This window comes from Panthera leo, chromosome B4 (assembly GCF_018350215.1).
Source record: "Panthera leo isolate Ple1 chromosome B4, P.leo_Ple1_pat1.1, whole genome shotgun sequence".
Taxonomy (NCBI): Eukaryota; Metazoa; Chordata; class Mammalia; order Carnivora; family Felidae; genus Panthera; species Panthera leo.
The window spans coordinates 117,283,498-117,297,376 of record NC_056685.1 but is presented as its reverse complement, the minus strand read 5'-3'; the positions used below and the strand labels follow the sequence as shown (position 1 = coordinate 117,297,376).

Below are 13,879 nucleotides of genomic sequence, written 5' to 3'. Positions count from 1 at the left end.
CTTTCCAAACCACATAGACAAGCTTCCAAAGTTGAACCGACCACATGTTGAGGTTTAATCCACAGTTTCTCACTCTTGGCGCTATTGACATTCTGGGCCCGATGATCCCTGGTCGTGGAGGGGCCCTCCTGGGCCTCTTAGGATAGGTAGCAGCGTCCCTAGCTTCTACCCACTGGAGGTGGGTAGCACCCTCCTCCCAGTTACAGCGATCGAAAATGTCCTCACACATTGTCACACGTCCCCTGGAGGCAAAATTGCCCCCAGTTGAGAACCACTGTTTTAATCCAATCTTGTTCTATGGACACATCTAAAGACAACCTGTACGTGAACTGTATGACCATGGGAATAGTTGCACCTTGCACAAACATATTTTCTATGAACAGTTCTGTAAGATTGTTTTAATAAGCAACAGCACTGTTATTTAATTCAGATACAATTTAAGACATTACTCAAACCATAATTTTTGAGGAAACTTAGCTCGTGTAAGAAACAATTTTATTTTGCTTGTTGTGAGAAGACAGTTCCAAAAATGTATTTAAACCAAGAAAAACAGTATCACTTAAATCCTTTATAAGGTTAACATGTGAAGAGTGTTTAGGGAATAATCGACACCATCCAGTTGAAGAGGCTTCCTCCTGATATAATACAACCGTTAGCAAGATCAAAAAGTCTCTCAAGATTGAATATAGATGGCAGCGAGATAGCAAATGGGACCTGAGAAGAAGCAAAAAGTGTTCATGAAATGCATGGTTTCAAACTGTTGGCTGAAGTAAAGTTCTCAAACACACAAATACCAATTCCATATAATGATTTTATGTGAAAGATATTTAACTCTTGTCTAAGGTAAAATGCAAAGTTTCACGTCTCTGCACTGCTGAAATATCACACATACCATTTTATATCCTATTAAGATTCATAAATTAGCCTATAAAAAAGCAGGTATTTCTAGAAATATGGACTATTTGCATTTCTATAATCACTGCGTATGATTCTACAGGTAGGACTTTGGCCCTGTTCCTAATGAAATGCATTCTTCCATTAACAGGTTGTCCAGTTGAAAATCTCCCTGTCTCGCTTTGAGCTTAAATCCTGCCACAGTGAAGCAAATTCTGTTTGGAGCTTACTCTTTCTGAAAGACACACGGGGAGACCATGCAGAGAACCAGTGCAGCCAAAGTCACCTGAACAGAACAAAAGACGGAAAATAAGACTGCTTTTAGGATCACAGCACTGGTTATTTCATTGAGAGAGAGGCAAGAAGGAGAGAATAAACAGGAAGGAATGGAAACAATGTTTCCTGGGAATCTACTTTATGCAGATGTAGATAATTTGGAAGATGAATGAGCAAATGTCATGTAGAATGACCATAACAGATTAGATCCTTGTGGGCCTAAATTATGGTAAGAAATTAGAAGAAAAGTTTTATTAATTTCTTGTCCAATTGTTAAACAAAACTTTTATTCTTTTTTTATTTAAAAAAATTTTTAATGTTTTATTTATTTTTGAGACAGACAGAGAGAGACAGAGCATGAGCAGGGGAGGGGCAGGGAGAGAGGGAGACACAGAATTCGAAGGAGGCTCCAGGCTCTGAGCCCGATGTGAGGCTCGAACTCACAAACCGCGAGATCATGACCTGAGCTGAAGTCGGACACTTAGCCAACTGAGCCACCCAGGCGCACCAAATGAAACTTTTATTCTTAAGAAAACTCAGGGAATCTAGAAGTGGAGGCTGCCTTTTATTTTTTTCTTCACTTTGTTGGATTAAAATATGACAAAAGTATTCCAGTACTTGTCTATAACTTAAAATAATAAAGAGGTGAAAAAATTAATAATGTCCTCCTTTCTCACTCAATCCTGAAGTAATAAGTATTCCTAGTTTCAGGAGTATCTTTCCAAAACTTTTAAAATCCTCTAACAAATGTATATTCATGTGGGTTTTTTCTTTTCCCTTTTTTCTTTCCTTTGTTTTTTGAAATGGGATAACTAGATTTCCATTATTTGCTTTTTTTAGTTACCAATATGTAAGAAGAATCCCTCTTTAATCAATTCAGGGAGGCAGAATAACTACGTTGAGTTTAAGAGTGTGCATTCTGGAGTAAGACTGTTGTGATTCAAACTCAGACCTCAAGCACACACCAGCTATGTGAGCTTGAGTAAAATATTTGGTCTGTTTGAATTTTAACTTCCTCATCCATGAAACAGAAATAATATTGTAATTACAATTGTTATTACAACATATTGCTGTTACAGGATGGGATGAATTTATACACATAAATACTTAGAACAGTGCCTAGCACACAATGAACACACAATAAAGGCTACACATTACTAATATGGTCGAACACATTCTTTTTAATGGCTACATAACAATGCATGGGATGGCCGCATCCTAATTTATTCAATCACTTACCACAGAGGTTGTTTCTAGTTTTTGTACATGCTTGTCTATTCGTGTACATCATTGGGTACACATGCTTTTATTTCTGTACTACTGATTCCCTAAGATGGTTTGGTTTAGTGAAAGGGTGTTTACCCTTTACATTTTTAACACTTCCTTTATTTTTTTATTTTTATTTTTTAGAGAGGAAACGAGTGCAAGCAGGGGAGAGGAGCAGAGAGGGAGAGAGAGAGAATCTTAAGCAGTCTCCATGCTCAGCACAGAGCCCAAGGCAGGGTTCGATCTCATGAACCCGGGATCATGACCTGAGCCAAAATTAAGAGTTGGATGCTCAACCAACTGAGCCATGCAGGTGCCCCACATTTTAGCATTTCTTGCCAGATTTCTTTCCAAATAGGTTATGGCAATTAACATAGATACCAAATTGACGTAGATCTACTTGTTGAAAAGACCGTTCTTTCCTCCCTGCACCGCAAAGTCACTTTTGACATAAACCATGGGACCACATATGTGTGCATCTCTTTCTGGTCTATATTTTGTTCTATCGGTCTATATCTATACTTAATCTCACACTATTATTACAGCTCTTTCATAAGACTCGACAACTAAAAGTATAGCTTCATTAGCTTTGTTCTTTTTTGTAATGGCTTTGGCTATTCCACATCCTTTGTATGTCTGTGTAAATTTTCTGATACTACTGCAAATGATAGCTTTAAAATTTTTTCACTTATAACTTTTTTCTGCTATATAGAAATAAAAGTTATATGTACATTCATATGTTTATACCTACTTCACTAAATTCGCTTATTCATCCTAGGAGACAATTTTGGATTTTCTATGTCTATAAAGAATAAGAACTTTCTTCCTTCCTTTCTCACACTTTATTCCTTTCTGTTTTCTTCTTTACTTCACTGGCTGAGAATCCCCATGCAGTGTTAATTAGAAATGATGATAGGATGTCATAAACACAGGATTAATTGACTTTTCAATTCAGGGAAAGGGGGCAGGGTTATTTAATGAATGACATTGTAAAACTGTCTACTACTAAAATTCATCCTTTTCTTTACTTACGTCCTCTACTATTTTTGTTAAGTTTATTCCGGGGCATTTTATAATTTGGTTATTATTGTGAATGTTTTAAAGTTTTAGGAAAACTTTAAAAGTTTAAAGTTTAGTGAAAATGCTAAATTTATCTCAGTCAAAATACATCAACGCTATAAACACTAAGAGAATCGGAATGTGCTTTAGGAAGTCAGAGTTACATCCTTTCCCCAGAGAGTTCAAGATTTTGCAAATTAGAATTTATAGGATTTCAAATAAAATGATAGAGTTAAAAGATAAAGTGTTTCTTTAGTCATGTTTCTTGACCTGTATCTACTCAATCTTGATACCTGGACATTTAAAGTGAGCCCACATAATGGTTACAATGTGAACACATCCATGAGGCTCAGAGACTTTTAGCAACTTGCCCAAGCTCCCTCAGCTAGTGTCAGAGCCAGGATCTTTACTCAGACACACTGGTTCCTCAGAACATGTTCCTAACCACTCTGATGCACTGCCTGTCCCCTGCTGCCAATGCTGGCCTCTGAGGTCCCTCCTGGCATGGCTTGTGTGCCAACCACGGAATGTCCCTGCTCCCTGCAGCCTCTGCTCCCAATCCCACCTGACTTCGGTCTCCTGCTCCTCCCGTAGGCTCTGTGGCACTCTGGACCCTTCTCCAGCTTTGACTTTTAGAAATTTTATGGAAGCTTCTAGGGCTTCCATAGGGAATTTCTCAAGTAAAGTTAAGTTTAGGTGAAATTACTGAATTTCTTTTTTTGCCATTCAATAGAGACAGGATTAGCAATCATAGAATCGTGGGAGAGTCTTTTATGTCTTTTGTAAGTAGCTTTGAGTCTGGATTGTCCTGGATAACATACCAAGGAATCCTGGTTCCTTTTCCTGGATCAAGAAAGGCTTTGTGGAGAGAAAGGAAGGGAACGGCTTGGCAGGTAAGCAGACTGAAAATTAGTTCAAGTAGGTTATGCTTGCAAGGAGCAGTATTAAAGAAATGGTGATGATTCTGGCTTCCTAGAAAGGATAGAAGTCTGAAATAATATGAAGAAGGGAAAAAAGTTAATCAGGTTGAGAAACACTGAAGGGGTTCATTGCCAGGACTTGAGCTTGTCTTGAGGGGGAGCTTGTGAAAGTCATTGGAGAGTTAAAGGTTATTTGCCAAGGCTATATTTTATAGAAGTGTCTGCGTGAAAACTAGATTCTATCATAATGAAGGATTTTATTACTTCTGTTCTTTTGTTCCAACAATTTTCCTTGATTGAAAGAAAAATCATACCATCTTCAAAGTATCTATGATTCTCCTCAATCCAATGAGTTTTTATTGAGCACCTACATTGAGAATTCTTCTTGGTTCTCTCAGCACAGTGTCAGTTACCTTTTTGTTGGTTCTAAGTGTTAATGACCAAGAAAAATGGGAGAAAGCGGAATTCCCACTACTCAGTTACATTAGCCTGATCTTGTAAGAGGTAAGCAGGTTATCAAAAACTGGGCTTTGTGATATGGATGGATTTAACTTCACCTCCTTTCAAGAATTTTAAAAGACAGAGAGCCACAGCCATGAAAAAAAAAAAGGTTTAAAAGCTTCAGGGTAGGAAAACAAATGCTGATTTCATCCAGCATTCTCACATATAGGTTTCTGTACCACATTATAGGTCTATCTCAATATGTCACTGGAGTCTTTGAAGTTAATAATTTATTGGATATTTTTTTTCAGACTGGGGAATAATATACATTCCAAGGCAGAAAGGATAATATGATACTGGCTTCCTTAAGACTCGGTATCATGAATGACTAACAACAGTAGACGTTATCCTCCGCGATCTAACAGAAATAGCACCCAACTCTTAAGAAGGTGAGAAGGAGAGTTGTATGCAACTCTGTGAGACCACAGGACATTTCACACTTTGCCGAGAACAAGATTATCTTTTTTATCACTCCAATTTGGGGATAATAAAACTTTAAATAGGACAGGAATAAAGGTTTCTTAACATAATATGAGATCAAGGGTCATTTTGGTAAGATGGTAGAAATCTTCTAAAATTAAATTTTAAAGAAATAACATTATTATAAAGACACCTTGCTGAGAACAAGAAAATTAGAAATTAAAGATGGGATATGGGAGAGAAAGCATTTGTACAGAGAATTGTTTCAAATGTCACACTGTCTATGAATAGGATTGATTCTTCACAAACCATCATCATCACCGCAGCTATCGTCACGGTCACTGTCCCACCACTGAGCCTCAGCTGTGCGTGGCATTTCCTTGAGCTCTTGAACAGAGTTCACCTTTTAGTAAAGGACAATGTTTGCTCAGACACGTTGCCCTACACGTACAGGAAACCAAATGTTTCAGTCAGTTCAAAAACTGTTCGGCAACACTAAAGAACCCTGTCTCTCCTCATACCCAAAAAGATGCCATAAATGTTTTGGAATACATGAAAAATGCCTCCATGAAGGAAGACATATTGAGGGGGACTACATCCATTGGGTGTATGTTTGAAATTCAATTTTAGGTTATGTTCATAGTTTATAGCTATGGTGTAATAAGAAATAAGTAATTGTTCTTTGTCCTAGGTTCCTGGCATAAAGCTCCTAAAATCCTTGGGAATTTTCCTTTGTATGCTAATAAGATGACTGTGGGGTAGGGGACCGATAGCTTCAGGGGCTGGTCACCAGGAAAACCAACCATGTGATTGAAGGATGGAAATTTCAGCCCTTGCCCTGACCTCTGGGGAAAGGAGGGGGGCTGGAGACTGAATTTGATCACAACAGCCAACCATTTAGTCAGTCGAGTTCATGTAATGAACCTTCACAGAAACCTCGTAAGGACAGATTTCAAGGAACTTCTTGGTTGGTGAACGCGTTGACGTGCTGGGAGTGTGGGACACTCAGAGAGGGCATAGCAGCTCTGCCCCTGTCCCCCCCCACACACACACACACACAAGATCTTGCCCTATGCATGTCTTATATGGGACTATTCCTCAGTTGTATACTTTATAATAAACTGGTAATTGTAAGTGAAGCACTTTCCTGAGTTCTGTGATTCATTCTAGTGAATTATCGAATCTGAGGGTGGTAGCCAGCATCTAAAGTGGGGTCAGTCTTGGATTAAACCTTTAATCTGTGAAGTCTACCCTAACTCTGGTAGTAGTATTGGAACTGACTCGAAAGGTTAGACCCCCAGTTGGTGTCAGAGAATCGCAGAAGTAGTTGGTGTCAGGAAAAACCCCCTAATAGTCATGTTTGGTATTATGTAAATTAGGGCAGGGCTCAGCTAGTGAGAGTCTCTGGGGTCTTTGGGACATTCTCCTACACCCCCCTCCTCCTTGGCAGATATTGCCCTCCATACCCCTTCCCAGGCCAAGCTGAGGCACTACTTAGTGAAAAGCGATTGAGCTGGCAGTGGTATCTCCATTATGGGTGTGTGCTTTGCTTTTTATAGGGAACTATTCAAGAAACAATCCTATAAGGCCAAAAGAGATCTTCAAGAAAAAAGTTGGAGTTTAGGCTGTACATACCCGGCTTATTCTAACTGCTCAAGAGACTAAGGCCCAGAGAAAAGAGTCTTTGAAATATGACACCCTATTGTGCAGAAAGAACAGCTGCTCTCCCCCTCTCTCTCCAGGAAAGTATTTTTCGCCATATAAAGAACTAATAAAGGGTCTCAAACAGGGCAAATCCCCTTTAAAATATCAAAAGCTCTAATCAGAACAGGAAGGATGAGTTAGGCAACCAACAATGAAGTGCATGGGGCATAAAGGCTAGATGCAAGTTCATGGCCAATGGTTCAGTGCTTATAATCAGGGCTTTGGGAAGGAGTTAAAGGAGAAGTGTCTTGGATGGAGGATTTAACAGAAATGCCTGTATTCAACGTGTTATAAAATTGAATGCTTATTTCTCACTCTCTCTGGAGATGCAAGAATATAAATTCTAAGCTAGTACTTATATGTGATTATATCATTTTACATCACTGCCTTTATTTTGAGAAGATAGTTTTAAAGCTTTACCAAGTCCTTGTTTTTCTATTCTGAAAAAAAAAAAAGCTTTTCCTAAGAAAGGAAGCCAGCATTTATTGAGGCTTGCAGGTAGGCTGGAGTCTTTGTTTTACAGAGTTTATTTCATTTGTAAATTAACTGTCAAATGGAGGTCAAGAGAAAATGTGGTTGAACTAAGGGATCACATTGTAGAATGTAGTTTTAATCATGATTGGGTGACATGTGGGTGATGTTTTGTCTTTACTTCTTCATTAGGAAATAAACTTTAAGCCAGAAAGTATGCTTCCAATCTCCTTTGGAATTCTTCTAATTCCAATAAATAAGAATTAATTGAGCACTCATGTATTCATCACCAGTCAGTCAGAGATTTCATTTTTTTTTAAACTCATTGCTGAGGTTTGGGTTCCTGGAAACAGATTCTGAGATGGAACTCAGCTTTCAGGAAGCTTATTAGGGAATGCTCTTGGGATCAACACCCATAGGAAAGGAAAGAAAGCAGGATTAGCAGAGAGAGAGAAGAGCAGTCACAACAAAGGGCTCAGCCAACCCCATGGAGAGGGAGTTTTGAAGCTGGGATGACCCTTCAGAGATGCTCTGAATTGTGGTAGGGGGGTCAGGTCTTTGTATTGCATATCAACCAGACGCCCCCCCCCCCCCCCCCCGCAAAAGGAGACCATCTCTTTTCCCCCCATGGGCATTGGGCATTCCTGAAGAGGGTTGAGAACTCAGGACTGTCGGTACATTTCCCAGAGCTGGGAAAATAAGCTCTTCAATCCTGGGGAGATCTGGGGGTCTCAGTGGAGGGGCCATGAGAGGCGCAAATATTTAATTCAACGATTAACTATAGAACCATCAAGCAACTGGCAATATGGCAAAAAAAAAAAATATATATATATACACACACACACACACACACACACATATATATATATATATATATATATATATATATATATATACACACACACACACACTAGTATACAAGTGATACAAGCCAAAGGGAGATTTGAAGTAATAACTAAGTAAGAATTCTTATACCAGACTTCCAGATGCTGCTTGCTTTTCTGGGTCATGGTAGAACAAGCTTAACACATTTTCAGTAAAACTCCTATTAATCATGTTATTTGATTACCCTGAGGAACAGTGTCCCTTCTGGAGTATGAGAAGAATTAGAAAACAAAGACTAGGAGGAAGATTCAGAAATAATTTCTTCCCTCAAATAATATCTTTCCATAAACTTAAATATGAAGAAATTCAGTAATTTCACCTAAGCTTAACTTTACTTGAGAAATTGCCCCACGGAACCCTGAGAAGCTTCCATAAAATTTCTAAAAGTCAAGCTGGGAAAGGGTCCAGAGTGCCACGGAGCCCACAGGAGGAGCAGGGGATTGAAGTCAGGTGGGATTGGGAACAGAGGCTGCAGGGAGAAGGGACATTCTGTGGTTGACACACATGCCATGCCAGGAGGAACCTTAGAGGCCAGCCTGGGCAGCAGGGGATAGGCGGTGCGGCAGAGTGGTTAGGAACACATTCTGAGGAACACATTCAATCTGCCTGGGCATGGATCTTCTGACACGGACTAGCTGAGGGAGCTTGGGCAAGTCACTTAAATTTCTCACGTGTAATATAAGGATAATCATAGTATCTAACTAGAAACAGAAATCTAAAGTCAAACATTGAACATCAGAACCTACATGCACATTCATGTCTGATTGCTGCTGTTACAAATTTGTGACAAACCTCATGGCTTACAACAACACAAATGTGCTCTCTTACAGTCCTGTAGATAAGAAATTGGAATTCACTTTCACTGTGCACAAATCAAGATGCCAACAGGGCTGGTTCTCTCTGGGGGCTGTAAGGGGACAATCTGTTTCTTTGCCTTTCATGGCTTCTACAGACCACCTGTGCTCCTTGATTTGTAGCTGCTTTAAAGCATTCACTCCAGTCCTGTTTCCATCATCACATGCCTTCTCCTACTGATGTCAAATAAGGATACTGTGACTACACTTACGGCCTACCTGGATAGGCCAGAATAATCTCCCCATCTCAATGTCCTTTATTTAATCATATCTGCAAAGCCCTTTTTGTCTTACAAGGTAAAAGGTTCTGGGGATTAGGATGTGGATATCTCTGGGGGGCCATGATTCAGCCTACCACATAAGTAATTAAATAATAAGGTTTAGCTCATAAGAACATCCTATTTATATCATATCTGCTCAACAAAGTTTGGGTCACTGAAGTTATTGAATTGTTTCTATTTAAAAATTCATAGCATCATTTGTGACAACATGGTTGGAGCTACAGAGTATATAATACCAAGTGAAATAAGTCAGTCAGAGAAAGACAAATACCATATGATTTTACTTGTATGTGGTATTTAAGAAACAAAGCAAATGAACAAAGAAAAAAGAGACACCAACCAAGAAGCCGACTCTTAACCATAGAGAACAAACTGATGGTTACCAGAAGGGAGGTGGGGGGGGGGGGATGCGTGAAGTAGGTGAAGGGGATTAACAGTACGCTTATGACGAGCACTGAGTAATGTATAGAACTGTTGAATCACTATCTTGAACTCCTGAAACGAATATACCACTGCATAATTCTATACCGGAATTAAAACAATCAATCAATCAGTCAATCAATCAAAATTCACGGCATTCCTGTAAAATGACTATTGTTCCAGAAGTTATCAGTGTTCACTATAATATGTACTGGTTTCTCTACAATTTTCCACACCCTTGCACATCAGGTTGAAGTCAATATGCTATGAACGGAAATTATGATAGCCATTCCATACCGGCTCTTGGAAATGGTCACCTTAATTTATTGCCTAAACTAGGACATAAATAAGGAGTAAAAGGAAAAAGGAAATAAAAGGAGAATAAAAGTAAATAAGAGGAAAGTTTCTTAAGCATTATTCCGAATCAACAGGTATACGTTACGACCGTCGCAGGCCAGCCAAGATGAATGGCCACCCTACTTAAAAACCTCTGGGGAAGTCCTCCAGTCCTCTTCCCCTGCAATGGTGATGTTGGAGCCCATGTAGTCCAGACAGAATAGCTACATGTAGAAGGAGAGTCGTCCAACCCTCACTGAACTTTGTTTGAAAAAGAAATGAACCTTTATCGCCACTGAGATTTGGGGTTTATTTGTCAGCACAGCAACCCCTGCCCCATCCTGTCTAAAACACCCATGCTCTAGCAAGTTTGTCCTTCCCTTATAGTATACACGGGGAGAATTCCATCAGAGTGAGGGTTTAACTCCACTTAAAGGTCAGGACTTTGAATCTCAGCAGCAAAGAAAGGCTGTAACTGGGTATCCTGAAGCTGGGCTCCCTCCTGAAGGGCTGTGTCCAGTCTGCCTGTGGGCTTCTGAGCTGGGACACAGAATTGAAAAGCCCAGAGTTGGAACAATACTTGGCAAGTCTTGATGCTTTTTTATGAAAGAGATCACTGGGCTTATAGCCTGGAAACTAGAAACAGGAGGCTCTTTTTTAGAACAAAGGCTTAATAAAGAACGTGAACTAAAGTTTGCATTTTGTTCCTGGGACTTTGTTGCTTAGAACCAAAGCATGAGAAGCTTTGGTAGTTAGTAGCTTCCACTTGCAGTAGCAAACTGGAGGGCAGACCTCTTGTGCATGGTGTGGAAAGAAAAACTGCTCACGCTGACTTCTTTATTCATTTATCAGCATATACAGCAAGCCGCTGCAAACCACTCTTACACCGTGGCCAACACTGACCAGCAATTTCTGATAGAAAGTCTAACAGAGTTTGCAATTTATGAAGGATTTTCACATTAAATCATTTCACTGAACTCTTTTTAAAATGCCTAAGTTGAGTATTTAGCCTTTGTTTGTCAATATTAGTAAGAGTGTGCTCAGAAGAAGGGGGCAAGGAAAGAGGAAAAGGCCAGATAGGAGGAGGAGGAAGGATGGAAGGAGGTGGAGTGAAAATCCAGTCCTGAGCTTCCCTGAACGTGTGCCAGCGGTATGTGCCAGGTATCGCAGCAGGCACTGTTGACTAATGGTAATTCCATGGCTAAAATAAAATGTGCCGATGTTCATAAGAATGTTTTGGTTCATCAAGGTATAGTTTAACAGCTCTCTGGGGGATTATACCGAGTGAAAAAAATGACACCCCCGAAGGTTACATACTGTATGGTTCCTTTTATATAACATTCTTAAAATGACAAGATTGTAGAAACGGAGACCAGATTAGTAATTGTCAGAAATTAGGGACAGTGGTGGGGGGTAGGAAGTGAGGTATCTATCAGAGGACAAGAGGGGTCCTTGTAGTGACAAAATTGTTCTGTATCCTGACTATTAATGTCAGCATCCTGGTGGTGATATTGCACTACAGTTTTGAAAGATGTTACCACTGGGAAAAAGCTGGCTAAAAGGGACACAGGATCTCTCTATATTATCTCTTATAATTGCAAGTGAATCTATAATTATCTCAAAATAAAAAGTTTAATTAAAAAAGGATGGAAAAATAATATGAATAATACATTTATTAAATGTCTAATTACTCTGTTGAAAATTAGCAAATATTTAGGTAGGCCAAAAGCCACTCATGAAGGTAGTTTCTAATGGTCAAGTAACCCGAGCCTCATTTCACATTATTTAAGGCTGGAAAAGATAAAGACGAGCACAGGGTACTGAATACTTACCAACGGCATTACACTGACACTATACCAAATGTGTTGCGCGCTTTTCTAATGTGATTCTCCATGAGGACAATGTACAGACCAGGAACTGAAGCACACAGATATAAAGTAACTTGCTCACAGCCATACATACAGTCAATAGACGGTGGAACCAAGAATTAAATCATGTTTTTATCCGCCGATACACTGCTTCTGAGACCTTCAGCAGACTGCAACAGATGGGTGACTTGTCCACAAGGGTTCACTCCTCCTACCATACCGTGTTCTCACAGGTGGTTCAGAAAAGAACGTAAAGGCGTTAGCTGCCTGAGATGTAGGCAGAACGAGAGCAAAACTCTCGAATGGCTAGTGTCCAAAGTATTGACGAGGGAAATGGGTAAATTTACACCTGCTCCTTCTTCGCGGATTTGTTTTAATATAAAGAACATTTGTGCAGAGATTTTCCAAAGCTTGCCAACTGACTCAGCTATATGAGGCAAAGGTCAATACCCTCCTGACATGAAAAGATAATCCCATTGTTAAGGGCACAGTTTGTTAATCAAGACAAAACCATTTAGCAAAATGAATGAAGTAAGTGAAACTGAATGTTTAACTCAGTTTTCAGCACACTGAAAAGCAATAGACAGATTTGCTAATGGGACCCCTGCCTTTCACCTCCTTCGAAGTCCTCCAGAATGACTAAACTTCGGGAAGCCATCCCTTTGGTTCTGAACTGCTCTTCTATCCTGAATGAAGCCAGGCTTGCTCGATGCAGCAATCTACACACCTCTTGCCACTTAGATGGTAAACACACAATATCAGGTTCGCGATTATATTTTGGTTTAAATTATATCCAAGTATCATTATACCAGCAAATTGCGCGTCTAACAAGAGTAGGACCAGCACTTTGAGCACAGATAGCACAAAGGCTCTCGGTTCCATGATGAGCGAGAGCATATTTCACCTTGACACTATTGCTGGCAAATCTCTGAGAGATGAGCATTTTGAAAATGCTATAAACAGCTTAGCCTTTTCTTAGCATTTTGAAGAGCACATTAATAGCCTGGCCTTTTCTTAAGGGCTTTCTTTTTCCCTTAGCCAAATTTGACAGCTAGAAGTGAACAGTGAGAGGATGGAATCAAAGTCAGGGCTGTGTTTTAAAAGCAGTGTGGAACTGATGTCATCTGGCATTGTCTTCAAAAGAATATAAGAATATTAAGTGGATGTCTCATGAACTTAAACACAAAGGAGACTCTTCACTTGAGGACAGAATGATAATGTCTCACAGAAGAAAGATGTAATTCTAGATGCCCATAAAAACTATTCAGACAGCTTTTGGCTGGTAAGAAAAAAAAAAAGAAGGAGAAGAAAAAGAAAAGAAAAAAGAAAAGGCAAGGAAAGGAAAGAAAAGAAAAGGCAAGGAAAGGAAAGGAAAGGAAAGGAAAGGAAAGGAAAGGAAAGGAAATCTGCAACTCTCAACTTAACCAATTATAATATTAGTAAAATTAAATTTTAAATACTTAGTAAACACCTACCCTAGAATATGTGAAACCTTAAGCCCAATGCTGTAAGCGACATTTTAAAGAGAGTATTGTTATTGCCACCATTTGGAAAGTTATGCTAAAAAGAAACCAAGAGGCACACGGTAATGTAATAAAATTAGCTGAAGGAAATTAAATAGCTTAGCATCACCCTCTAGGATTTAACAGCCTAAAAAAATGGGAAGTAGAGGCTCTCCCACATAAATTGGGACTATATAACCTCGCCTACGATCCAGAAAAACC

The 13,879-nt window shown here is 39.4% G+C and overlaps 1 protein-coding gene across 4 annotated transcripts in view; it reads right to left on the bottom strand.

Annotated features, from left to right (window-relative positions):
* Positions 1 to 478: 478 nt before the first annotated feature.
* The window catches only part of CFAP54 (cilia and flagella associated protein 54), a 288,803-nt gene continuing 275,402 nt past the window's right edge, over positions 479 to 13,879 (bottom strand). For all 4 annotated transcript variants that reach the window (XM_042947439.1, XM_042947441.1, XM_042947440.1 and 1 more), the window contains one exon: positions 479 to 714. In XM_042947439.1, coding sequence (XP_042803373.1) covers positions 595 to 714 — 120 coding nt within the window. In that variant the 3' untranslated portion in view covers positions 479 to 594. The remainder of the gene's footprint in view (positions 715 to 13,879) is intronic.